Raw genomic sequence first — 27,971 nt, 5'->3', positions numbered from 1 at the left:
ACTAGGGAGAAAGCGCTGGCCAAGGGTGGCGAGCGGTCCAAGGTTTCTTGTCGGCATAAGGGGACAGGGCAGGCGAGGAAGCCTAGGGAGAGGGCCTGCAAGCTCAGGGAAACAAATCAAAAGAACAGTTTCCCCTCTGCACATACTCGGATGAGCTCGGGAAGAGCCCCTTCCACTGGGGCCGGGAGCCCAGCGCTGAGCGCTCCCTTGTCACCGGAGGATGACACCGAAGGGAGAAGCGAGCGGCAGGACGAGCTGAGCCCAGCCCGGAGCGGGGGGGCGGCTGGCGAGCCCGGCTCCCTCGGCCCTCAGGCAAGGCGGCAACGGAGGGGGGGAACCGCTCTGCGAAGGGGGAGCGCAGGCAGGCCAAGGGGTGGCCCTCAGCCTCCCAACGGGCAGGCAGAGACTCCTCTCACCGTTAACTTCCCCCAGAAAGGGGCGAAAAGGACATTTCTCCAGAGAAGTAACGCAAAACCCACCTCCAGCGTATTGTGGCAGCTAAGAAAGAGAGAGAAAAATAATCCCCGTGCCCAACATGGCCGCCCACCCAGCACCAGCCATGGGAAAAGGAGGAGGGGGAGGTAAGACGGGGAGGAGGCGGCCGCCCCCTCCCCCGGGGGATGGCGACCCCGCCGGCGGCGGGGGGAGGCTCCGCTCGGCGCCGGGGGGGGGCGGCGGAGGGAGCTGCCGGGGCCGCCTCACCGCCCGTCCCCCCACCCCGGCGGCGGGGGAGGGGGGGTGCGCGGATCCCTCCGCCCGCCCGTCCCCCCGTGCCCCCCGCCCCCCCCCGCGGGCGAGCGGCGGCCCCGTTCCAGCGCCCGGCGGGAGCCGCCGCCGCCGCGGCTCCTCCCCGTCCCCCGCCTCGGCAGCGCCGAGCCCTCCCTCCCTCCCTCCCTCCTCCCGCCGCCGCCGCCGCTTTGTGTACGGCGCGCTTCGGCCCGGCCGCCCCCCCCCCCCCCCCCCCCCCAAACCCCGCACCCCTCCTTCTCCTCCCCCCAGACCCGGGCGGTTCGAACCGGTTCCAACGGTCACCGCCCGCGCCCCCGCCGCCCCCCCCCCCACATAACGGGTTCGCCCCACTCACCTTCCTCGCCGGCGCCGCCGAGCTCTCCCGCCGCCTCAGCCGCGGCCGCTCGCTCTTAAAGGGCCCCGCGCTCTCCGCCGCTCTCCGGGCGAGGCGACCGGCGGGGGGGGGCAGGTGGCATGAGCCCGCGGGGACCCGGGGCGGGATGCTGAGGGGGAGGAGGAGGGGGAGGAGGAAGAGGAGGAGGAATTATCTCTGTTTCTGCTCTCCCTCTACGTTCTCGCGGGGGGCGGCTCCGTGCTTTGCGTGTGTCTCGCCCCCCCCCCTCCCCAACACCTCAGAAGGAAGAGGGGGGAAGGAGGAGGAGGAGGGGAGGGAAGAAGGAGGAGCGGAGAAGGAGGAGAGAAGAAGGAAGGAAGGAGAAAAAAAAAAAAAAAAAAAAAAAAGAGCGCCCGGCGGGCTAATACACGCGCGAGGCGCCCGCAGACACACACACACACACACACACACACATACACACATATACACACACACATACACAAAAAGGGGACCTGGCCGGCGGAGGAATACGGTGACGTCATTTCCTTCTCGGCCGCGGACCGGCGCGGGGATTGGCGCGCGGCGCGGTGACGTCACCGGGTAGGCCGGCGCAAGCCCGTGCCCTGGCCCTGACGAAGTTTGTCCGAAGCGCAAACGGCGCGGGGCGCGTCGGGCGGGTCACACACCCCCCCTCCCCATCGCCCCCCCGCCCCCCCCCCCCCCTCTCCGCCGCCATCGCCTCCCTCAGCCCCATCACCCCCCTCAGCGGCGGCCGCGGGCGGCGCCCCGGCCCTGCCCGAGGCCTAGCGCCGCCTCCAGGCCCCGGCGCCCGGCCGCCATCTCCCCGCCCGGCCGGGCTCTGCGGGGCCGCCCGGGGGGCGCCCGGCGCCCCGCGCCCGCCTCCCGTCAGCGCTGCCCCGCAGCCGGGCCGCGCCTCCCGCCAGGCCCCGCAGGGCGGCCCAGCGCTCCGCGCCGTTACCGGGCTGGGGGCGGCCCCGGCGGAGGCGCCCACCGGGAGCGGCCCGCGGCTTCGGCTCTACCGGCGCCTTTGGAATTTGCCGCCCTTGGTAGCATTCATTGCGTCTCAGCCTCACCAGGCGCCATAGGTTGGCAGCGTGGTGAGGACTCGCTGCTACCATCTACAGGTGTAGGGATAATTAGTTACTGATGTTGTAATTAGCTCTTGAGGTCTTCACCGCGAGGTTCTTTGGGTGGCTAGCGGTATTGTCGAGGTTCGAGCCAGCCGCCCTTGCCTAGCAGCCTTTGGCTTTCTCGGGGAAGGGGAGAACTGCTGGTGTGGTTGAGGGACTGAAACCCATCATCCGTCGAAAGTAACGTGTCCGATAGCTGAATGTAGTTTGAAATTGGATGTAGTGACATCGAGCTAACATCTCTTGCTGGATGGGTCTCCGAACATCAGAGGATATGTTTGGCAGAGAGACTTCCAAGTTCTGAAAACGGTTAGAGGCCCTTTCGATTAAGCTATTCCTTATCCCTACGTTTTATGTCCCTTCTAAGAGACTTGTATCAAAACTTGGCACAGGCTTCATCCCTCGGAGATGGCTTCGAGGCAGAGGCGAAGGATTAATTTGCCATAAACTCCACAGCTTGCCTGGGGGTTTCCGGGGGGTCGGGGTGGCGGCGGGTGGACGTGGCGGTACAGACTAATTTGGGAGCTGTCTGCTGAGGTGTGAGGGCTTTGCCTAAGCGGGTGCTTAAGCCTATATCTAACTTCAGGTATTTAAACAATCCAGATACAATCAACACAACTATATAAATGCTTAAAAGTGTGCACTTGCTTAAGTACATTGCTGGATCGGTGCCACCTAAGTTTCCTGTGCTGTCAAGCCAACGTATCATCAGGGACTACATTTCTCCCTAGCATAAATTCAGATGGCTTCTGTCTTTAATAATGAACTTATTATTGTGATTATGTCTTTAATAATGAACTGATTATTGTGAATAATTGAGGAATGATGGAACATATACAGCTTTTAACTGCATACAGTACCGACTGAATGCTGAAGATAGTATGGTTAAAACAGATAAATGCATGGGTTTTCTTAACAGTTAATGTATTTAACAAAAATACATACATTTTATAACTCTGTTAACATTTATATCTTCAGCATCCTTTGAAACGTTATTTTATTTATTATTAAAACACTTGTATGAATTTGGTAAGTGGTATGCGTCCCAAATGGAGCCCCCCTTGCTGTGATAGCCATGTGTTGCTAGAATGTGATTTATTATTCTGTGGTTCATTAAACAAGCCCATTCATTTTTTTCTGATGGTCTCCATGAGTTACCAGTCCTTCTTCCTGGTTTACACAATGCACCAGGCTACTTCACCTCACGCTGGAGGGAAGGGTTTTCATTTTACGTCTGTCTGTCACCTATAAATCATACACATAGGCAATACAAAGGGCCACATTCTCTTCTGTGGTTATGCCACTGATAATAATAACAAACATCATTATCGCTAGTTGTGCATTTGTATTCCTGATTGTGCTTCACAGCCTCTGCCTTAGATGAAGTATTATTTAATTATTTAATATAATAATAGCAGTTTTCACTTGCTTTTTCAAAGAGATATTCTGGAAGCAGAAGCTATGAATAAAAAGCGTTTTTTTTCTGTAAATGAAGGGGAAAACAGCCAGCCACACTGGCATTGCTAGCAATGGGAAGAATTAAGTTTGTAAATGGAATTCAGATGTCGATAGCAGCAAGGATTTACCAACAAAGTTTTATATTACTGACTGATGACTAATGAATGTGTTTACTGCTGGAAAAATTATCATCTGCTAATCCTAAACTTGATTTCTTCCTTCCTTGTAAATGTAATGTTTCTTAGAGCTAGGGTCAAAAGCCAAGTTAAAAAAGAAAAGAAGCCATCAAAATTTACCAGAGTGGTTTTGCCTTTATCCGGTGTATGTTCCTCAGGTACCAAATTCAAATGAAATTAATAACAGGGAGAATGTGGCTGTTTTACATCACGTCACCATTGGCGAGTTATTTTTCAGTTTTGCCATGACTAGAAGGAAAGACTCTATTTGGGGAGTACAGTAGAGTGAGAAATTGTTAGTTGCTGCTGAAATGCATAAATTCACAAGGGTAGCAAGACAGGAGTCTGATATTCTTGCTCCAAAAATAAAATGCCTATTTCTTTAGAAATAAAAATAATTGTGAAACATGTATGTTTTCAAACACAACACACAGGTGGACTTTTGTGTTTCATCCCGTAAATACCAACTGTATGTGTGTTTGGGGCAGTCTAAGAGATTGTTGAATGATGGCTGTTTACACTGATGACCTGTGGCTGAAAGAAGCGGGAAACTAAAAAGTCTGGAAGTGGAAAGAAGGCAAATACCTGTGAAGACATAAAAATGCTGTTTTCCTCAGGGCTCATTCACCCAAGAAAAACAAGCCACGTTGAGATCAGCACGCTCGAACCAATCTAAGCGTGACAGTTGAGGTCCAGCTGTGCCTCTCAGCCAGATGAACCCTCAAGCATTTTTCTAATCTAATGTAGGTTTTAGTAATAGTTTGACGTAGGAAAACTCAACTGATGAATTACATGTTCCAAAGATAGTAAGTTGGAACATTGTATTTTGCTTCTGCAGGTAGCCAGTGTTTTGGACACTTGCCATCTAAGGTTTTCTGCCAGGGGCCTAAGATTGGAACCACCTGCAGGAAAAAGTGGAAAAAGTTTCAACATGTGGTTTTAGAATAACTGAGCAACTCCTTGGAGAAGCGTATTGCAGCTCTGAAAGTAGAACAAGGTGTAGCAGACCCTTCCCAGTTCTTAAGTATATTCAAAACCTAGCATAGGGCGGGTCAGAAAAACAACAAAAAGATTTTGAGGGAGCAGAAATTTCCACTAGAATATGTTTGAATGAACTAAGCTTTGAGAATGCCACTAACAATTTGAAAACAGAACTCTGTATGTGACTTCTTTTTTTCCTGTGGCAGATCGGCTTCAGGGGCGTCAAGGTAGACAGATGCTCGCGCAGCGAGGCGTGCTGGCTGCCCCAGGTACCCAAAAGTACTACAGTTAAGCGATGTTTTCCCTGATTTTTTTCAGTTTCTTTATTTTATGAATTTGTTGCTTTAAGTACAGGACGTTTGCCCATTTCCTTTTCATTACAGAACTCTCTCTCCATTTCACTGAATTAACACTTAGGTTCAATTTATAGTGTTTGTGATAAAGCTAACTAGTATTCTTTAGATCTGAATGTTTAGAACATCTACATGTTCTGTATTTTAACTTACATATAAAGGTTTGAACTTTATTCTTCATTTTTTCAAACAAACGTTGAAATAAATGTCTCTGGCCGCTTCTAAAATGTTGTTTCCCAACCTCCTCATTGAGCAGAAATCAAATGTGTTGTTTTACCTCAAAAGACTGGATTTGGGGAATCCTCCACTAAATGTTTTTCCCTAATACTTTGCACAAATGGGTCACTCTGATGCCTGAGGATGCTCATTAATTGGTTCCATGCTCAACTTAATTCTCAAATACATTGTAACTCATTTACAAGGTGTAACACAGAGCACTGATTTTCATTCGTTTATAGCTATAAATTTCTCCCTTCTCTCCAGAATTCCTCTGTGATAACTAAACATGTAGCAGATTTCTTCCCCTGCCACTGTTGTTTCTGCACAACCCAGTGGACAGTGCAGGACAGGAACGGGTGACCAGGAGTTACTTAAGTTGTTTTAAACCACATAACTACCGAATGCTTAAGCCTCAGTCACCACTTGTCTTTGAAAAGATTGCTAAGAAATAAAAATTCCTGCATTTCTATCTTTAGGGTAAAAATCTGCTGAGCTGTTTCTTTCAATATGTTGCAGAGAGGTAAGGAATACATTTTGTTTGGTCACTGAGGAATCTTTTAAGTCTTCTTTTTTTTTTCCCTTTTTTTAAAAAAAAACACCCCACCTTTTTTACTTAAATGAGCTATTACAATATGAAGTCCTGGGGGACTCGATTAACTCTTGGAGGTATGCACTTGGAGTTACATTTATGAAGATACTGCTGAAAAGAAACGGCCCTCTGAACAAAGCAATATCCTTAGAGTTCATACTGAAGGTTTAGATCCGTAAATCACAATTACAGGCTCTCCTGTGAATGCGTGTTTGTGTAACAAGGGTAAGTACCGAGGTAGATCAAACCTAAACTTTTTTTGTTGGAAGGGGACCAAACATTTGAAGGGATACTAAAGCACTTTACAGTTCGGCTCGCCAGCTAATAGAAGTCTCTCTCCTTTATTCTCGAGAGACCCTACTGAGCAGCACAGGTACAAATAAGGAGTGGGGTTCCTTTCCGTAAAAGCTGCTGAAACATGGCAGTTTTTACTGACAACTGCTAATACTAGTCCTGAAAGAATGACAGTATCACCTGCAAAATATGAGCTAATTACTTAGGCAAATAACCCACCACTGCAGAAGAAACCTACTCAAGGGAGATGTTAATAAAAATAGAGTTAGAGGACTCTAGTCTACAGGACTCTGGGATTTGGCCCAGGATCAAGATATTTCTCTGCAGGAAGCCATTGTGGCTATAAAAATGTCTGTCTTTTTAATCACTGGGTTTGTTTGCCTTGTCAAGTCCCAGCTGAGATTTCCCTTTGCAGTTTCCCTAAACATCTGGCTGTTGTCATTTCATTATTATCAACCTTGAAGTGAAAGACTGGGCCCTCCAAGATTATGCAATTTTTTTAAACATTATGAAATTATTAAAAATAATGAATTGTGGGATTTTGTACTCCATTCAGCTTCAAGCCGTGAGCTCTCCATAAACACGAGGCTTAGCATATTCCCTGTTAAAAAAAAAACAAAACAAAACAAAACATGATTCCTTCAGATAGTGTGACTGGGATTTAACAGAAATCTCTATTGTAAGATTTGTGATAAAATTTGAAGGTTGCCAAAAGCATAATTTATTATTACACGTGGAGATATTTAACTCTGGTTGCCAATGGAATTGTTGTATGGATGTTGTATTTTATATAACAATTAAAGAACAATAATGTGGTTTGCAAATCTCAATGAAGTTCAAAGGAGACTGTCAACATTTGTATTGCAGATGATCACTTTGCCAACTTGACATCAATAAATACATCGAGACCTGCTTCCATGCTGGTTTAAGACAAATTAACAGTAATGCTTTTCAGCCTGCCTTGGAATCCACATGAGATTGGGAACAAATATCCAGATAAAACATCTGAGAAAGGAATTCTGCAAACTTTGTTTAAAATGCGTTAGACATTTCTATCTTCCAGGCTAATTCTGATAACAGTGATATTATTTCAGGAAGAACACCCCTCCACTTCCTAATTTCTCAATTTTTTCATAATCCCTTCCCTTTCATAATCCCATAACCCATAATACTTGATACTTCTACTTTGCTCTTGTCTGTAGATTTAATGTGGCTGTTCTCCATTTCACACGTGTCACCGTAGTGAAATGACTTGTTAATATGGATCCATTGCAGACTTTGACAGAGCTACAAGTCCTTCTGATTTCCCAGTGAACCATTACCTAGCTGTTTTTTGATTTTATAGTTTTGTAGGTATCTTTACACCAAACTTGCAGTGGTTTTATATAGGCTATAGGTTTAGTTCGGGGGAAGGTGTGAGGCACAACATCAAACTTCTCACTATAACTAAGAAATACGTTCTCTTCTACTTCTCCCCTTTTGATCAAAGTCTTCTCATACCATAGAAGTAAATTGGTGTGCTGTGATTTGTTCCTGATAATTACAGGCTAGTTCTTTCCAAGATACTTTCGGGTTCTAACAAATTGTTGAATAATTTTCCAGGGAGTGCAGGGAAGAAGAATGGTGTCGATTTCCCAGTGTCTGATTTTGAAGGTAGGCTGTGATTGACTCTTCTTTGTCTTCTGCAAATTTATCCTCTACAAATTCTTAAAAAAGAAATTCTGGTGCCTACATTGACTCCAGCGTTGTTGTGGATGAGTCACTTAAACTACAGTTTGGGCCAGTCATTGGGCAGTTTTCATTTTTGGGTGCTCAGCATAAAATATCTGCAGCCAAATTTGCAGAAGGGACAAGTGAGCTGCGTATGGTGGTATAAATAAGCTCAGTGCTTGTGGGGTTTTTTTAAGTGGGCATTAAAATGTACTACGTGGTTTTGGTCAATGGAGTTATAATTCTCCTCTCTCCCAAGTCAGCAGTTGTCAGATAAACTAAACAATGCCACCTAACACAGTGAGTATTGTGCAGCTAAATTTAATAGTGTTTATAGAATACTTGTATGACAAGGTTCCTATGCAGCAATTAAAAAAAATGTGTTCTGTGCTTGGTTGGAATGTGTTGGGGTTTTTTTGATAACCTTGGGGTTGTGCACTAAATATTAATGGTTAAAAATGTGTTAACTACTCAGTTGAATTAAGCGTGTCTCTTACGAGAAAATAATTGTGAGTTATTTCACAATATAGGTTTCACAATGCACATTTAAAAGGCAACTGAATTTAATTTATTTGAGCATAAAAGGGGATTGAAATTAATTTATATTGACACCTTTAACCGTAGCTTTTATTGACGAATGCTTGACTTTGCAAAAGCAGTGTCCTCTTAATATTGTTTCCTGATCATAATTCTTTACCAGGTCTTATTCTGCCCTCACCTCTGTGGTGTTGGAAAGTTTTTCCAGCTGTCCACTGGATGATCTGACTCTTGCTTGTCCCATGTGGGTTTTTAATTTCCCATCCTCTTTACAAGTGAATGAATCCATCTCTAGTGGATTGCTCTGTTTTGCTGGCCTTTTGGTTTTAGGGTTTTATTTTTGTGTTGCGTTTGTTTAGATTTCTTTTCTTTTTTACTTTGCTTTAATACTCTCTGCACAATCAAGAGAAGAAAGAAATAACATTGCTCATCTAAATGCAATAGTCTTTACTCAAGCAATTCTCTATGACGCTTTTGCCTGAGGTTTGCAAGATTTTGCCTGTTTTGTAAAGATTCATTTAAATTGACACAATGTTTTCATAAACATTAAAAGGATAAACCCCTGGTATTAAGCTGCCTACCAAGCCAAACACACAACAGGGAATTCTTAGTTGCTGTACCCTTTGACAATGACATTTAGATTTTTGTTCTCATATTCTTGTTTTGGAGGGAGGATTGAGATGTTATTTGGAGAGGGAGGAGAGATGTTTTTTGTATTAGTTATATGACAAGAATGAAAATATGAGTGCAATGTAAAGGTCGTGATCCTAGTCCTGAAGAGGTTTTGCAATTTATGTGATTGCAGGACAAATTATACAAACAAAAGACATAACTTTTGGTTGCATAATTCTGTAAACATGTTACTGAGTTCAAGAAGTCATCAGTGGTAAGGGAGACAGAAAGCTTGACAGATGGCACTGTGAAACATGTCCAGGGTAGTGAAGAAAATAAATAATTTCTAAACATAAGTGTAGCTATTTCCTGTCATTTTATATGAACTTTTTGATATATGCCTGGTCAGGTTATAATGGTTAATAAATGTATTTCACTCTTCTTACAATGCTTTTATACAAGGACTCTCAATAAAAGATGAGGGACCCAATATTCCACATACTATGCATATGTAATAGAAAGGACATCAGTTAAACTAGGGAGCTTACAGTTTATTTTTCCATTCTACTTGTAACTGAAAGAATTGACATAATTGTTGATAGATCCAGTGTAGAATCTAAAGGTTGAAAATAACGAATTTTCATGTTATATCCACCTTGGAAGAATCTGAATCAAACACCTGAAGAACAACATGTCAAAATACGAGGCCATGCAGCATGGCATATCAGCTGAGAATGAACTATACAAAATCTCACGAAGAAGAATAAAAATAAGAGCATTTGAAATCCTGGGCCTAATACCCGGACTCATTCCATATGGCTCAAGAAATGTAATGAAAACCCGGATGGGACAGGTACTGTGTGGCCCCGTGCTTCCAGGCTTGCTTTGAGAAGAAAACGGAGGTCTCCGTCCCATGCAGCACTTCATGAACGGCACGCAGAGCAGGGAGTGAGGCTTTCGGGGAATCTTTGGAATGTGAACAACGGACTAGATAAACCGTCAAGCCAGATTGGCTTGACTCAGTTGGTTTTCCTCAAGCATAATTGGAGTTCAGATGCTGTGAAAAGGTACGGAGCAGAAACACGTGTGTTTGGCCCTACCTACACATTCCTTTTGTGCTGCTTTAGATACAATCATATATTATAACCATCTCTCAAGACAAGGCATGCTGATGAGTTGATAAAAGTATTCTACTTTGATGAAGTATGTTTGTGAATCTCAGTGATGACATTTCAGTGAGGTTAGTTCCTAGGTGCAGGATCACAAATCAGGCCTGCACTTGCCGACAGCGTTGTAGGTGTCTGAGCTGCAGCGCGGGGTGTCACAGTAGTAAGAGCTGTGTAGGAACCGGAGAAAATTGTAGGTGTAGGTTAGGTTGTGAAGGACTAGGTGAAAGTATTTGTGGCTGCTAGTGTGGGTTTGGTTTTAACACAGCCCTGTTTCACTCAACGGGTTTTATCTCACGAGCTGTAACATTTTCACCAGGCTGCTCCTGACCGCCCCTTTGGCACGCACATCTTTCAATCTCAAGTGTCTCTTCTGCACCTTCCCAGCTTCAGGCTGCCTCCGAGGCTGTTCCAGAGCCTGCGGGTGTGTACAAGCTCATCTTGGCCTTTCTGTGGTTTTGTGTTTGTGCTAGGCATGTGCGAGGTGTGCAGCGGCTCCCAGTGCCTCCACAGGGGCATGAGACGTGAGCCAAGAGCTCTAATGATTTCATGCAATGCGATACTCATCCTGAGCAATAGTATGTTCCCTGTTGGGTCAAATCATTTAAACAGAAGTAAGCTATTGCCTGACCAGTTTGCAGATGTGTGTGGTGTTTGTTTTACGTGCTTCCCCTCCGTGTGGGCTGGATCACTCCTTGCACGGGACTCGGGTGGGTGTGAACTGGCCTGACGGGCCTCCTGCTGACCTCGGGAACTCACCTGGTGATTTTGATGGAGGCAGAAGTAGGTCACTGCTGAGACCAACTGACTTCCCACCCACTGCCTAAAATTCAGGTCATAGATCTTGTAATTGAAGTGATGTCTGTGGACTCCTGTTCATCCTTGGAGTCAGTCCCTTTGACGTCAGTGGGGTTCTTCAGGAGCACGCTGGTCTGAAGAGATGGGTCTGATTCCTTGAGACGGATCTTCAGTGAGTGTTTTGTGGTGTCTCCTGAGAATACGCACTCGGGTTTATGAAATACATTACTCACATTTTTTTAATAGTGGCTTAAAAAAACACTGAATCAAGCTTATGTGTAGTAAAGTGGTGTTTTAAAATGAAAAATCAAGAAGGGAAGGAACTGTCTGAGGAGGAAAAGATCAGAAAGAGTGATAGATATGCAAGGAAGACTAATGGACACTAAGGATTTGTGGGCAAAAATAATAAAAATGCCTTTTTTTTTTTTTCCCCAAAAGTTATCTTTTTGAATCCACAGAAGTAAGCCCATCAAATGAGATGAGAGAGACACGACTTGGATGGCCCATCACACAGTTCAAATACCTAACTACAGCTGTGGAGTGTTGAAAACAAGATTTAGAGAAAAGCATTGCTGAGCAATAATTTGTTTGCATAAAATACTTAGCTAGCAGTCTGAAGCAGCAAGTAGGTTAACAGACTGCATCTGCCTAATTCGTGATCAGGAACAAAAGGCTCCGTTCACGAAGTAAATGTAAATAAATGGTTAGTTATAGGTCGTTCATCAGCTCTCCCTGGCACTGTCTTGGTTTCATGGAAGGGAATTGCTTAAAAAGTTCTAGTGTTTCAGCACTGTTTAGTTTTTCTGCTGTTACTGGTGGCTTATGTAAAAGGCAGAGAAGAAGTGGGACAGGGTTGTAAAATGCAGTATCCTCTCTTGAAAAGGTTTTGGAAATGACAGAGGTAATGTTGCCTGGGAAAATGTACCGTCCTTTCAAAAATCGGTGGGAAACAATAGACTAATTCTTATTAGGGACAGTTTAGCAGAATCCCAGATGGAATATAGAGTGAAATCCAGATTTTCCAATGGTTGGGGGCAGCTGTCAATCTTGAAAGAGCCTTCTTTAAGAAGTAGTTCTGTGAAGTTTTCAGCAGGCAAGTTGTCTTCTTGTAGCTGCCTTGTTGAAGGGACTGAAAGGCCATGAAATGTTAAACACATTGCCGCCTGCCAAACGAGACACATCCAGGGCTGCGATGTGGTCTGGCAGGCATCGACTCCTCCAGAGCTTGACACGCTGCCCAAAATCAAGAGCTGTAAAGCCCAACTGTTCCCCCCTTTGCTGGAAGGAAGCGTGCAGGCGCGCCCTGCACCACGGCGCTTCCTTGGGGACAAAATACCCAGATAAACGTACCTGCAATATAAAGAGGAGCGAGAGGAAAGTGCAGCAGCCTCAGAACCAGGTGCAGCAGGTGGACGAAGTAAGCCTCCCCCGCTCTTTCCCGGGAAGGGGAAGCTGAATTTCTGTCCCGGGGTTGTGGGGCCTCCCCGGCCAAAGCCAGCAGCTGCCTGCCGTCCTCCCGCGCTCCCGGCTGCGCCGGATCCTCCCCTTGGCAGTTTCTCTCCCCCGTCCTGCCCGCCCCTCCGCTCTTGGATATATATGACCCTCTCTGAACAGCTTTGCTTCCGAAATCGCCCGTCCAAGCAGCTGTACTTGCTCCGGCGCACGCCCAGCAGCCCTGAACAGCCGATCCGACATGGGTAAGAGATCCAGCCCCTGGACCCAGCCGGGATCTGCTGCTTTTGGCTACAGATCCCTGAAACTTGTAAGCAGGGGCCAGTGGGGTTGTTATCGCCGTGGGCTGGTAAGCGGAGTCGCGGGGCCGAAGTTCAGCATTTCCTCTGACTATTTAAAGGTTTACTACTTTAAGCTATTGAAACCCCCCGTGGTTTTAAATAGGTATCTTCAATGCTGTCAGTAGGTGCCTTTTATGCTGTCATTAAATGTCTCTTAGTACCTCAGAATTTAGAAACTGGAATAAGCATTTGGACTCGCTGCTCTGGCTGACTGTGAATGTGAACGACGCTTAGGAAGATTGCTGGGAAACTGAGGACCAGAATTTAACTTTTTGCTTCTATTTTTGTGATAGACCATATAATCTTTATGGACTTTCACTTTTGGATACATGGAGAAGAAATAGAGGGAGGGGACTAAAATAGATGGCAGCTTATTTGCATGTAAATGTATCACTGTGTAATTTGCAAAGGGAACACTGTTACATTGGGATTTCACAAAACAGGGTAGGCTTGTAGACATTAGTAAAAAAAGCCCTTATTATACAGACGAAAAACAACGATTCTGACTCAGCAGAAGTATCTAGTCTGGTTTATCTGCATAGGGTGAATGTTTATCTTTTTGTGCTTTTATCACAGTGCAAAGTAAAGGATATTTGTTTTACTTTGCTTTCTAACAAACTGTAAATTTCATTTTGTAACCTGTGATAATGAGTTTTCTCGAGATGGGTGCGGCAGGCTGTGGGAGATCCCTGGGCAGTGGATCAAGCCCAAGTTAAACACCACACCTTAGAGCTTAAAGTAGCCTGGTGGTGATTGGTCACAAAGTTTGGAAGAACATGCTCTTGCAGTGTAGAAGATAGTCTTGGGCTGCGCTTCACAAACGGAGCAGATCACTGAAGTCTGCTTGCATCATTTCTCACTGGGAAAATGACTTGTGTTCCAGAAACAACGTGCCTCTCTTGTCTCTGTTGTTCCGTAAGGCCTGGGTCTTGTCATGGATACAGTATAGCTGATAGGCTAATTTATTTTTTTCCCATTTGTGTGTTTATTTCAGCAGTTTAACACAATCATACCATAAACCAGATTTGCCTACCTTATTTTTTCATTATGTCAGGGTTTAGCCCGTGCATTACCCTAACTGCAGAGAACTTTCTATTTACTCAGGCTCCACAAAAAGCCCATTTTGGCCCAGATTTATTCCACCTAACTTGAAGTTCTCAACAGAGGTGGCTAATTTATTGCCACATTTCTCCTAAACCCCCTCTGTAGAGCAAAGAGTCTCCGGCACCTTCGCAGTTTGTCTTAGGTGAGCTCTTTGTGCTAATAAGTGCCTTTAACACACTGATTAGGTAAGTATAAATGGATTGGCCTTTTATTTTTTTAAAAAATAGCTGCTTTCAGAAGTTTCTGATAAAACAGTCTCCCAAATCTTGCTTTTATAAAGATTTGGGTTATTTGTTGTCCTTTGGGACGATCTGTATTTCCCAGCATTTCTTTGCCCTGAGGAGCTCAGCATTTCTGAAGCCTTCGGAGCCCTTGAGGAGGCAGAGAGGCGTCTTTGGCACCTGCCTGGCAGAGGAGGCGCTTGGCCCCGGGGGTGCAGAGCGCCACGGTGGCTCGGCTCGCCCAGTAACAGGGACAGATGGACCCAGCGGCGGCTGGACTGCTGTGCTCTGCTGTGACTGCTAGACTGACAGACCCGTGGTCATTCTTTGGCCTCGCACAGCATGCGATTTTACTCAGCGCTGTGGTACAACCTGGTGCCCCCCAAAAGGAGGGAAATTAAACGTTTTATTCGTCACTGCCTGCCGAAAATGTGTGGTGTCTTTGCCACCACCAGAAAAGCTCTTTTAACATTTATGACATTGGGAACTGCCTCCTTTTTGTCTGAAACTTGCTGAGTGGCTGGAAAGCTGCAGGGAGTCCCTCGTTGTGCTTTCTGTGGGAATTCATGGCTTACATATTTTCAGCTGTTGCCAGTGTAGCAAAATATCCCCAAACCTTGCTGTTATTTTGCATGGAGTTTTCCAGAGTGGCCTGTGGATCGGTGTTGGTGGCTCGTGAAGGACTGCACGCTTGCCTTTGGTTTCCTGTCCCTCCTGTTCTCCAAAAAGAGGAACAGAACAGACGGAAAGACATGAAAAAATACAGAGCAAAAGGAAATTAGACCGGATTCCTCAATTCCATTTGCTCTTCGTAAGAGCAGATTTCTGTAGACGATGGTAACAAAAGGAACAGTGATATTTTTATCAGCTCTTGATATATATATACAAACAGCTGCATAAGAGTAAGGAGAAATTGGGCTTATTGTAACTTCATTTGTGAAAAAAGGAAAATTGTACAATGAAGCAGATAAAGCTAAATGCATATGTTCTTCCCATTAAATTCACACAACAGCCATTGGCGGTAGAGAAATTTTCTTTGATTTGGAAGGACAAGGAAGGTGGACTTGTGGATGGGAAGCTACCTGTGAGAGAATTTGCCTGGAGATGTGTAAGATACACTGCAGAAAAAAAATCTCGCTGCTTTTGTCCTCACTGGAGTTTGCAAACCCCACGAATGTGATACAGTGTCCCACTTCTGGTGTTCCAAACCTTTGGTCAGCTGCCAGATTAATGGGGGATCTGGAACGTAACAAGTAATGTTAACATGTTTAACCATGGATTGTTATCATAGCAATGTAAATATTATTGTTAATATTTTGCTACAAGATGGTATAAATCACAGTTTCATGACAAAAACCTTATTTTGTATTCACAAATGAGCTTGGCATCGTATAACATGGAAAGGCTTGCATCATCCACAGATACCTTCAGGCAGTTAGATACAATGGTTCAGAATAAAAGAGTGTTTGAACAAGATCAGAGGGAAAGGAGAAAAAAATGTGTGCGAGAATAAGGAAGAGAAAACGTTCATCATCTTGCTGTATGTTTTCTCTGGAAAACAATTTGGCACAAATAATCTTTTTCTCAAAGTAATCTGCAGAAAACTGCATTTGCAATGCTAATTAAGCTGTGGTCTAATGCATACTGTGTTCCCTGCTAATTTAGGTGATTGAGAAAATTGGTATAAAGTTTAAATTATGGTTTAGACATAAATGGAACAAAGCAAACTTTATATTTTGTGTTTCCAGATAAAAATATTTCACAAAGAATGTGAAATCAAATCTAAAGTACTAAATTGCTCTTTTTGAGAAGATCCTGTTTCTGAAGTTATGAGCCTCCACAGGCAGTGAGTGGATTGCTTGAAGCGTTTCGCCTTTGAAGAAAGGCTTCATAATTAAATGGGCACTGGAGCTGTCGCTACCTCTGGATTTGAAATCTTAAATCTGTGGCCTTCTGAATTAAACTGTTGCTGTAAATTTATCTTTTTAAATATCGGAGAATGGCAAATAATTAGCTGGTTTGCTTATTTTTAGTACAGACACTTGAGGTAGGGAGGGAGGCAACTGTACTATGGTTTTGCTTCTGTCAACATGTATTTCACTTTGTGTCATATTGAAAAAATATGCTGGCATCCTGCTGCACAGCACTTCCATATTTTTGTGTTTTAAACAGCTGATTATATGCTCGTTCCATTTAGGAATGGAGCAGAAGCTTCTGGCATTGTGTTCAGCAGGCCTGCAGCTCCGTGACTCTAGAAAAGTAGAGATTTATGTGCGTCAGTTAAGCCTATAAACTTGCAACTCATAACTGCCCCTTAAAGCAGTATTTCAGGGTAGTATTTTCTTAATTCTAGGCAACAATTTATTGCTGCAATCCTGAGCGTATATGCTCTGTGGACTGTGTTAGAGTAGAAACTGCTGTGTACAAGGCTGTTCTAATTTAATTTTTACTGAGGTGTTGATTAGGATCCAAACTGATAAAAGGGAGCTAAGACCCTTTTCAGCAGAAAGCTGAGATGGTTTAAGTATTGCATGTTAGTAGGGAGCAGTGCTCTGTGCTCGCTGAGGATCAAGCTCTTAGTTTTGGAAAATCCTGGCAGAGGAGCCGTGTCCTTTTGGAAGTGAGCACATCACTTTCCGGACAGAGGAGCTGTGGCTAACAGCTGCTGCGGTTGCCATCCCCACTGAAGCTTTGAGGGTTTGTGCACAGGGACACCCAGATGCGTCGGTTGGGTTAGACTCTTGGTGCAGAAGAGCTTCTCAGCCTTCTGCCACCAAAGAATGACACGTTCCTCCTAACGCAGAGCCCGGCCTCCAACCAGACACGGTCCTTCTGCTTCCGTGGGGCTCTCTTCTCCGGAGGACGTTCAGATTCCCTTTCTAGCTTCCAGAAACCACAGCTTCCCCACTCAGTTGTCTGATTCGTGGTGGTGGTGCTGTGCTGGACGCGGAGAACAAGGAATGCCCCTTCGGGGAGAGCTTCTGGCAGCTCTAGCAGTGGCGTGAGAGCAGAGGTGGGGCTGAGCTTTTACTGGAGGGAAGGTGGAATGGGCCATAATTCCCCTTCCTCTCGTGCTTTCTGGTCACCTGCAGTATCACCTCTTACCCAGGCTGTACATCCTTAAAAATAGCCACTTCGCCAGCATTTATATGCGGAGAAAGACTGGAAGCTTTCCAGTAATAATAAAAGGGGTTGTTCAAATTGGGCAATCTGTCTACTTATTCATCTGGCAGTGATTCAGCAGCTCTCTGTAAAACATTTAACACAATTTTCTTAAATCCCAGACCCTTGTCATATATGAATGTGCTTTAAAATTGTGAGGCTGAACGCCTTGAAGCGAAGGCCCAAACTTCCCATTAGTTTTGAGCATGGAGTGTCATATTGTATATATTTTCCGAAAGTCAAGTAGCCCTAGCACTGACAGGTGTCAGCAAGACTTACAGATGTTTGGCAATTTAAAAATTTGATCTAAGATTTGTCAATCTCTGAATGCAAATCCAATGTCCTCTTAGAGATATGCTTTAAAATATTTTGGAGATTAAAAGAACTTCTTTTTTTGATTCAATCAGCAAAATGCGGAGCATGTGGTCCAGGATATGCAACTCCTCTGGATGCCATGAAAGGCAAGTGCTGTAACATCTTTCCTAAATCCAGGCCGTCAGTAAAGGAATTGTTTTCAAATTAGGTGAAGACTACATAGGTGCCTTCCAAAGTGGCTCATTAGTTAGCAAGGCCAAGGAGACTTTCAATATCAGAAGAGATTTTATTTCATTTTGCACCCAGCCCTGGGCAAAGCGTGCAGGCTCTGTTACCAGGAGTTCAGTAAATCGTAGCACTAAACCCAAGTGGGTCTGGGTTTAGATGTGTGCATGGTTCTAGGGTGCTAACACTCAACAAACTGTTCTGACTTTTTATGCTGCAAAATAGTTTTGCTTTAAGAATATTGACAGCAAGTGTTTAACCTAAAAAAAAAGTTGCACTGGTGTTTTTGAATGGATACCGTTATAGATTGCCTTCAGAGTCTCATAAAAACAAGTGACTGTCTAGGACAGAAGAAGGGACACGTAGGAGACAGGGCTGTGGGGTATTTTGTCTGGTATGGTATATTCTGTACAAAAGTTATGTTCTGTTCTTCCCAGCAGTGTCTGGCTGAATCCTGAACCTCACCGAGCCCCTTGGGGCATTTTGCTGTAGCTTTTAATAGTGCCAGAACTTCACCCTGAGTCTTTTGATATATTTTAAAAGCCTCAATTTTATAGATTGTAATAAGTAGGTTTTTGGCATAAGTAGACTGAAATCCTGGCCCTGGCAGCAGGGAGCCATCACTTGTGGAACCGGGGAAAGAGAGGCTTGGCATGGCCTGGCAGGGGGAGGTGGTCTCCAGCACTGCCCTTTTTCAGGAAAAAAAAACACAACTCCCGAGCCTCTTGTGTTAGGAAGGCAGGGGAGTGGAAAGGCCCCACAGCTGAAGGAGCACTTTCTCCTGGTGATTTCTGCCTGCTCCAACTAGACACTACTAGCGTTTCTCCATAAAATGGAAATGCTGAGGTTCAGCTTCCTAGGAGGAATCACAATTTACAGATGGAGAGATTAAATCCAGAGGAGATTCTCTTAAAGTTAGCCACAGCTTTTTGTAAAAATGGTTTCTTTTGACGCATTAAACAAGACTTCTGCCTTGAAAGGTCCGCGGGAGGAGATTGTGTACGTGCCCTGTATCTACAGAAATACCGGGATAGAGAAGCCTGACTACCTGGCCACTGTGGACGTTGACCCCGAATCGCCGCACTATTGCCAGGTACCTGTGCGCGGGACGGCTCCGCTGCTCCGTTTGCTGGGGCCGTGAATATCTGGGCTTGTGTAACCATCAGCAGGGAGATATTTGTGCTGAGAACCAATCAAATCCTCTGCTGCTTTTCTTACTAGGTTACTCAAGGCTAACGTTTATCTTGTTTTCTCAAGACACTTTCAGAGCATTTTTGTGCTTAGTATTTTAATAGCTCTTTTTGTAACACTGCTACTGATTTATACTGAGCATGAGCTCTAGAAGGTGGTATTTCCTCAGGGGGTGTCTGTGGTACAGACAGAGTTTATAATGTAGGATGCCTGACACCCTGGGAAATTCTACACGTTAAACATTATAAATCTAATCCATTTACTTCATAAATGGAAAGCTGTGGGTAGGTAGCTACCAATAGACCAGGTCCAAAACCTGGTAAGGCTGTCCTCAAGCCTCTTAGTTTGTTACTGCAGATAGTCTACACTAAACTGCATTTAAACATGCAGTGCTTGTATGACTCAAATTACCGAAGGTACTTTGGACTTTGAGCTCTGTGGGTTTAAGGACCAGCAAATCTGGTTTGACAACAAAGATTTTCATAATTTGTTCCTTTTTTTATAGCTACTGCTTAGGGTTTTATTGTGTCAGAGTGGAAGAAACAAATCTAAAACTTTGACAAACTTTAGCTGTAATCCTTCAACTTTTCTCAGTTATACAGTGGAAAAGGAAAAATCAGAAGCAGAGTGCAAATTAACATGTCTGTTTGCTACAGTCAGCCCCAGCTGTAATTAAGTAAATCTTGTAAAGTCAGAGACTTGCAGCACATGGACAAGTGATGTTTTTTTCTGTTGTTTTTTTCCATATCATTATTGCATGTCTCCTTAATTAGACAGTCTTTTAAAGATTCGGATTAATTTAATAGCATGCAACATTTAACAAATGCTATGCAATCATGATGTCCAACTTTCTTCTCCCACTTTACAGCTTCAGCTCTGCATATCTCAGGCTGAATCTGCTTCCTGAATAACAAATAGCAGTTTCCTTCTGCTCTTTATTAATTTATGCTTTGACATAAAGACCCATTTCTTTGCCTAGGGGAAAAACTATACCAGGCTGAATCTTAAGTCCTTCTCTGACTTTGTAGGTGATCCATCGCCTGCCCATGCCGAATCTTAAGGATGAGCTCCATCATTCAGGGTGGAATGCCTGTAGCAGCTGCTTTGGGGATGCCACAAAGAGAAGAAATCGTTTGATTCTACCAAGTCTGATCTCTTCTCGAATTTATGTGGTGGATGTGGGAACAGACTTGCGAGCTCCTAGAATCCATAAGGTATATTTCGACGACTTTAGGCTGGGCTTTTACTTCTTGTATTTTGACCAAGAGACAGTGATTTTATGGATTCCAACTTCAAAATAGAGTAGGAGAGCCAGAACAGTTACGGAAACTTTTGTCAAACATTAGGACCTTGTGGGAGTTTTGAAACTCCTACAATTTGCTGATAAACTACACAGAAGAATCTTACACTACAGAAATGTGAGTAGATCTGGTGTCAAGCGCTGAAGAATGAGGAAGTTCCAGAATTCAGCCTGCCTCTGCAATATGAATTTCAGTCAAAGTAGTTGCACACTGTATTATTGTTTTTGACTACAGGATGACGAGGCAAACTCCTACATGACACATGCAGCTGAGCATGTGTAGATTGTATGTTTTTTCAGCGATGAGTTCAAATTTGATTGGATTTTCACTGAGCAAAACCAGATCTCTTCTGTAAAGGACACCTCCTCCTTGATTTGTAATCCTTGGTTTCTAAGCATGTGATATGTAGATTTTTTTAAAAGAAAACATTAAGAAAATGTTTTAATATGGGGAAATGAACATTTTAAAAAATCTCTTGTTCATGGAAAGAAATGAAATTTTCACAAAACAAAACTTCCACTGCAGTAGAATTAATTTGGCATAGATACAGGGTTTGGTTATAGACTGATACTTTTCCACATCTAACTGCTTAGATTCTCTTTACAGTCAGTGAAAAATAAATAGGCATTGCTGGAGTCAGATTTGTCCAACCTAGTTTAGAAAACTGTTTTAGGGTAAAGGAATTGTGTCTTAAGAGTGTTTGTTTCTTTTCACTGACTACAAAGTAAGCATAGAGGATTAGCTTGGATGTAAATCCATACACTGTCAGTGTGTGTAATTGGTCAGGTGAATCTTACAGCAATGTGTGAAACTTCAGTACAGAGTTCCAGGTTTGGCAGAGACAAATTTAGTTATCAAAAGCATATTTTGAATACTGGTCATAATGCAGAATGTAAGGAAACTCTTAAGTGGTCTTTTGTTCCAGCCTACCTGCCTGCAAATACTCTCATTCACAATCTTTCAGTTTTGAGTTCCGTAGAACCTTACCAGCCTTTAATTATTAATACAGTGGAATAAAACCCCCAAAGGTCTCTTCTTGTACAGTGAATTTTGTTCAGACTGAGTCTCTGGCAAGCCTCAAAAGATTTTTTTTTTTCCCCTCTGAACTGCTAGTACTCCAGTGAGAGCTGATGTCTGAATATTGCACAAGTGGTGTTTCTGCCACTGATACTAATTAAAACAAACGCAGATGTCAGTGTCTCACTGATGCACGAATTAGACTGATTCTAAGCATTCAACTCTTGCTGATTATATTTTTGAGAAGAACAAATAAATGTCATGGATGGTACTGCGTTACTGGCCGGAGTAGAAAGCGGGAGGTGGCAGGTACTTGAAAAACAAAATAGCATTAGAAGCACTCCCCCTCACACATACGCCATTCCCACTCCTTCCTCAGTCTTTGAAACTTGAACTCTTAGGGGTGGAACTGGTGTTCTGTAGTGATCTCAGTGAAGGTGACTGTGACTGTGTGTACACTCATTTTAGATCGTTGAGCCAGTGGAGTTATTCTGGAAGGGGAACGTGGCTAATCCTCACACCTCTCACTGTCTGGGCAGTGGTGACATCTTAATCAGCTGTTTGGGAGACCCGTCTGGCAATGGAAAAGGTATTAATCCCCTTCATTACTCTAGAAAAGTATTTGTGGTATAGAAGTGCCATGCTCCCAAAGTACAGGCTGCAAAGCTGGAAGAATTTTGCAGAGCTTACAGTTCTTCTGTGCACTTAACCGTTCCAGCGGTTGCTTGTTTAACTATAGAATAAATACTCCTGTTACCGGGCAAGCTGTGTGGTCATTGCCCTGCCGCAGCAATTCAGACCTGATGTGGAGGAACCTCTGTGGGACTGCTGATGAGTTCAGCTTCCACGTCTCAGTCTTACACATATATTAGTAAAGAAAACCAACTGGTGGTTATAACACAAGCCAGAAACCCATTAGCATTTCACTTGGGTCCCTTCAGCATAGAGCCAGGAAGAATTGCGTTTGGCCATAATCTGCATCAGCTCAGTATTTGTGACTCGGGCATGAAAGATTCTGTTGCCAACCTAAATACTCTTTGTCTCATTGTCTAATGAAAATTAAGCCTTTCAAGCTATTGCAGATTGCATTTCCTATTGAAAGCTTTTGAAGGATTCTTGCGTATAAATTTTGTTACCTATTCAGAAGTAAACCACCTGACATCTAAAGAGAAATACTAGCTATTAGAAGAAATACGCTTCAGATGGTAAGTGGTTAACCCAGCTCCTTTTCACAGGGTTTTTCTCTTCTGAATCATGGGCAAACGTGTCCTTGAACAGATGCATATTATGTACGTAATTCAAGGATACTGGTGGCAAGCAAATTAAAACAGAGGTGACTCCTCCAGGATCTTCTCTAAGATATCCCTTAATTGAAATGTACTCTAGGAGGGCTAACGGATTTATTGGAATGTCTTAAGTAGAAATAGAGCAAACTGAAGCTTAAAAAATTCATTACAGTGTGATAAAGTTCTTTAAAAATCCAGCTTTTGTTTGCTTTAGTCCACGAAAGCAAAACCAACAGGATCACAACATTCTCCTATAGCATAGGGTTGTATTTTACATACTACTTAGAAAATAGACGTTTAAATATTAATGTAATATTTATCTTGTTTAAGGCCGTGAATCTGTGTGAATGTTTTTACACAATTTTCTTCGTTTTTTATGTCAGGTGGCTTTATTTTGCTGGATGGAGAGACCTTTGAAGTGAAAGGAAATTGGGAGAATGGGGAAAAGGTACCTCCCCTGGGTTACGACTTCTGGTACCAGCCACGCCACAATGTCCTGATGAGCACTGAGTGGGGAACCCCAAAAGCCTTGGCAGATGGGTTTAACCCAGCTGACATAGAGAGAGGTGAGGGAGCATTTGTTTAAGCTCTCAGAAGTAAAAGTGGTTCTTTGTTAAAATCCTATCTTCTATGCTTATTTTTGTCTGACCTGATCCATTAGGGCATTACGGCCGCCGCATTAATGTGTGGGACTGGAGCACTCACACCCACATTCAGGCGGTTGACTTAGGGAAGGGCTCCATACCTCTGGAGGTTGCGGTTCCTCCACAATCCCGATGCTGCAGAAGGGTTTGTTGCATGTGGGCTGAGCAGTGCAGTGCACCGGTTCTACAAGACAGAGGTGAGTAGTGGAAGCTGTGGCAAATGCAGAAGCCCAAACCTAGCTGTTTCAGAAATCCCCCGATCACTTAGGAAAGGGTAGAATTCAGATTAAAAGAAGCTGGCTCCTAATTCCAGCCAAGCTGTAACGTGGGCTCAGGGAGCAAACCTAGTGAGAGCGTGCATACAAGCCTTGGCTCTGTGGAGCTCCTGTTTGGTGCCTCATCTGGGAGCAGTGCAGCTGGTAGGTGTTTGGGGTAGCTCTGCAGGCGTGTTGCTGGTGTCCAGCATGCAAACCTTCAGCAGCCTGATCCTGCAAGGAGAGCAAAGCTTAAGCGGTCTGTCAGCCCCACTGCCAATGCTGCTGCCCTCCACCATAGCTTGTTGGTCAATTTAATCACAGTTAATGAACTGTGCAAGTGCCAGAGAGGGGAAGGTCTTGCCAACATTAGTGATCGCTTGAACATGAGTCAGTCGAATGAACAGTTGCACTGAGGAGAGAGCTGCAGCTTTCCTCGGCGGCTTGTTTTCTGGCCTACAAGCTGGTCAGCAAACACGGATCAGTTGGACAGCTAATCCGAACATGTGAAACTTGCCAGCGGTGCCAGTGAGCGCTGCCTGCTGCTCAGCCAGCATTTGGAAGTGTAGGGCAGGCCTGGAGGGGCAGTGATGGGGCCATGGGCAGGGAAGCAGAGCTGCTGCCGTTTTCGAGGGCGAGCTGGAGACGGGTAAGACACCAAGCTGTAGATCAGCAGTCTTAAGTTCTGCTCCTGTTACAGCAATCTGTTTGAGATGCTGCTGCACAGTATAGTCATTAACATTCTCACTGGCTGTATAGTTACCATCCCCACCCCTCGGTAACACTAATTTGCAGTGTGCATATCACCTCTGTACAAGACGTGTTAAATAAATAGCAGTATTTGCTTCTCCTCCCTCTGCCATGCAGAGCTGAGCCATCTTGGCGAACATCAAGGCAGTAGTAATGCTGTGTTCTCTGCCTTCTGCAGAAAGGAGACTGGGCAGCAGAGAAGGTGATTGAAGTACCCAGCAAGAAGGTGCAAGGATGGCTTCTCCCTGACATGCCTGGTTAGTGTGAGCATTTTTGGAAAAGAAATGGGGTGTTGTCCTCTCCAGTTCCCTGGTACAGTGTAGCTTGTTGCAGAACCTTATCCGTAAATGGGAAACACTTCCCTTGTATAAGGTACTAAATTTCTGTTTGGGTTCTTTGTGTAACACTTGTGATGTAACCAAATTAGCCTTGCTTATGAGCCACCACGTAGGAGATTGTCAGACCTCTGCTCCCACACTGCTCAATGCTGGAAGACAGTTTCTCTACAAAAATACTTGAGCTTTGGGTCTCTCAGCATGAGCTCACAGTATTCAGGAATGGTCCTGGGAATGCTGGTAGAGCCTGAACCTCCTTTGAGTAGGCACTGGCTTTCCAAGGATGATTGTGTTTGTTCAACCCACATCTTAATATATTTTTCTGAGGCTACTATGGCTAGAATTTCACAAGAAAATAGGCTTGTGGTCTTGTTGGTTGCTGGTCCTGTCCATTTCCTGACTTTGCTACTGAATATTTTCTTGAAGGTCTTATTACTGATATCCTCATCTCACTGGACGACAGGTTCCTGTACTTCAGCAACTGGCTGCACGGGGACATCCGCCAGTACGACATCTCCGACACCCGCAAGCCCAAGCTGGTGGGGCAGGTGAGGCAGCAGCAGAAAGGCTGTCACATACAAGGGCAGTACAGTCTGCTTATTTCCTTCTTTTCTGAAAAGGAGAAAATGACACCTGACTTTTGCTTGAGAATTGTCGCTATACTGCTTCAATGTTCCTTTGATAGCTGCTGCCTGTTCTCACACATGCCCTTGGATGCAGGTGTTTCTGGGAGGCAGCATCACAAGAGGTGGGCCTGTAACTGTAGTGGAAGACAAGGAGTTGCAGTGTCAGCCAGAGCCGTTTGTGATCAAAGTAAGTTTTCCTAACGTGCATGTTGTCAGTGCTCTGCTCGTTGTAATCCATTTTGAAATATCCCTGCACCTCAGTCAAAGGTGCAACATATGAAGCCATATCTGAGCCGGTTTGTGTCTTGGCTTCCAGCCTGGGCAGGTATCAGGTGTCAGCGTGGACTGGAGCTCGTAAATCGTGGTAAGTGTTCTGGGTCCCTGGTGGAATGGGACAAGCTGTTCAGCTGTACTGAAGCCTGTGTAATTACATCTTCCCTGCTGTTGGTAGCTGGCTAATTTAAAGCTGATGCAGTGTGCATTCATCACACTGCCATCATTGCTTCTGAGAAGCTTTCAGCAAGTGATGGTTGAAGCACTAAACCAGCTCATCCTGCAGTGGTGCCCGTGTATGTGTGTGTGAAGAGTTCGATGGCACCTGGCATCGTGATAGAAAACTCAAAGAGCATTCATTGTCTCTGGTCATTATCAATGTCCATTATCATTATTACCATCAAGGCAGCCACCTATGGAATGTCCCAAGATGTGCAAGAACTGAATGTGGTCATGACTGCAGTCTGTTGGCCACCAAAGGCAGTTGCAGGAGGTTCCACACAGTCCTTTTCTTCGCAGTGCAGACCTCGCGGCACTGTGCTGATCACACTGTGTTACACCACCCACCTCTTGGTTGATTTTTGACGCTTCCATCCAAGTAGAGCAACCTGAACCCTTCAGCCCTTACCTTCTTACGTTACTACTTCTGCAAATTAAATGGCACTCATCTGAAATGGCTTTGAGACTCTCTGTTAGTAAGGAATAAGACTCCCAATAAAAACTGTTCTGTCTCCAAAGTAGGGGACTGGGTGCTCCTGTGTCAAGGATTTCAGAGTGCTGGATGATCCTCCGAGCAGCAGAACTGCCGTGCTGTTTTATTTCACCTTGCTGTTGCATTTCTTCTGTTCAACCTCTGTGGCAGCTTGTCTTGAGCACCTTGTTCTCTATTATCATTTCAGGGGAAGAGGGTGCCCGGTGGACCTCAGATGATTCAGCTTAGTTTGGATGGGAAGAGATTGTATGTCACCAACTCTCTCTACAGTGGATGGGACAAGCAGTTCTACCCAGATCTCATCAAGTAAGAAAACTTTGGTAAACGAGGATGGCTGTACAAACCCATGGTCAAGATTTTTCTTAAACAGTGATATTCATGTGCCAGCTGGTATACAGAACAAAGTTCCCACGCAGGGAGAGAGAATCCAGTAACTTTTTATGCACATGGGCACACGGAAGCTGGGGTCTGCACACAATCTTTGTTGAAATCATGATTTATTTGGAAATAGATAAGAACAGGAAGAAACCAATGAATGTGACCTGGGCTTCCAAACTGCCTTTGAGTTATCAGCATGACTTTCTGTTTTTTGGACTTAAGGAAAGTGATGATCTTCCAGATGGCCACATGAGGGCATAGTACAGCTTGCCCATTCCTTTATAAGTAACAACAGCTATTAATTTTCATTCATTCATTGCTAATTTGAAGTTTCAGGTTCCACTGAGCCGGTGTAATTCACTTTTGAGACCTGCTAAGGTCCATTTTGAATCTGGGATTCTTTCCATCTTATATTAAACAAAGACAAATCCTGCCCAAATGTGGAAGAGAAGAGCAACAAATATGAATCCTTTTCCCAATATCTGTTTTCTTGTCCCTTTTTCAGGGAAGGCTCTGTTATGCTGCAAATTGATGTGGATACTGAAAGAGGTGGACTGAAAGTGAATAAAAACTTCCTAGTGGATTTTGGGAAGGAACCTGATGGGCCTGTCCTAGCTCATGAGATTCGTTACCCTGGTGGAGACTGTACCTCTGATATCTGGATGTAATTGCTCTCTGGAGCTGTTTGCCTTTTTTTTTTTTTCCTTTCTGTAATTTTTTTTCTCTTTTTCCCTCTCCTCTCTATCTTCTACTTCCCTTGTATAGGTGAATCGGGTCAGCTGGAACCTTGTCTGCTCTCTAAACTTGGACTTCCATTAGGGTGAGCCACAGAAGCTCCACTTTCTTCTCATTCTGAGGCAGCCAAGTAAATCCCTCTGAAACATGATACACATCTCATTTTCTCTCCTCCTTCCCCTTGTGCAAGGTCCTGTGTATTCACTGTTGACTGTTGGTTTCAAGGCCAAGGTCACCAGTCTTTTAAGGAGTGTTCGCCTTGTTTGGTGCTGCTTTGCCTTGCCGCTGTTGTTTGTTGGTGGAGAAACTGTTCCTAAATAACTCCATGAGGAGGATACAGTCCATGGGCTTGCCTCAGAGCAAGGGTGTCCTGCCCCTGCCAAGCTTCATTTGCTCATAAAGTGATCAGTGCTTTACAGCAGACACAGCATAAAAATCATGCGTATCTAATCTGAAGCCACATGTTTCCGGAGCTGGGTTATATTTTAACATTTGTGCACTGAAGTTAGAAAAAATCAACAATAAAGTTGTTCTTCAAGTCA

The 27,971-nt window shown here is 44.4% G+C and overlaps 2 protein-coding genes across 15 annotated transcripts in view; one reads left to right on the top strand and one right to left on the bottom strand.

The window, feature by feature from the left end:
• Positions 1–2,264, bottom strand: part of POGZ (pogo transposable element derived with ZNF domain) — a 38,965-nt gene extending 36,701 nt beyond the window's left edge. For 3 of the 14 annotated variants that reach the window (XM_032999486.2, XM_032999488.2, XM_032999487.2), the window contains exon 1: positions 2,076–2,240. In XM_032999486.2, the coding sequence (XP_032855377.1) occupies positions 2,076–2,137 (62 nt within the window). In that variant the 5' untranslated portion in view covers positions 2,138–2,240. Of the gene's footprint in view, positions 1–1,084; positions 1,535–1,562; positions 1,623–2,075 lie in introns of those variants that run through there. The other 11 variants (XM_032999480.2, XM_042785524.1, XM_032999484.2 and 8 more) reach the window with 9 other exon arrangements.
• Positions 145–27,971, top strand: LOC104358375 (methanethiol oxidase). The gene is given in 15 exon segments (XM_032999491.2): positions 145–581; positions 5,036–5,098; positions 7,887–7,937; positions 17,795–17,848; positions 18,908–19,020; positions 20,147–20,332; positions 21,905–22,025; positions 23,106–23,288; positions 23,384–23,478; positions 23,480–23,563; positions 24,549–24,627; positions 25,132–25,253; positions 25,426–25,518; positions 26,504–26,622; positions 27,200–27,971. Coding segments are annotated over 15 exon segments (1,572 nt in total). The 5' UTR covers positions 145–535; the 3' UTR covers positions 27,363–27,971.

The sequence above is a fragment of the Tyto alba genome, unplaced genomic scaffold, assembly GCF_018691265.1.
Source record: "Tyto alba isolate M040663 unplaced genomic scaffold, T.alba_DEE_v4.0 Super-Scaffold_8, whole genome shotgun sequence".
Lineage (NCBI taxonomy): Eukaryota > Metazoa > Chordata > Aves > Strigiformes > Tytonidae > Tyto > Tyto alba.
This window is presented reverse-complemented; position numbering and strand designations above follow the sequence as displayed.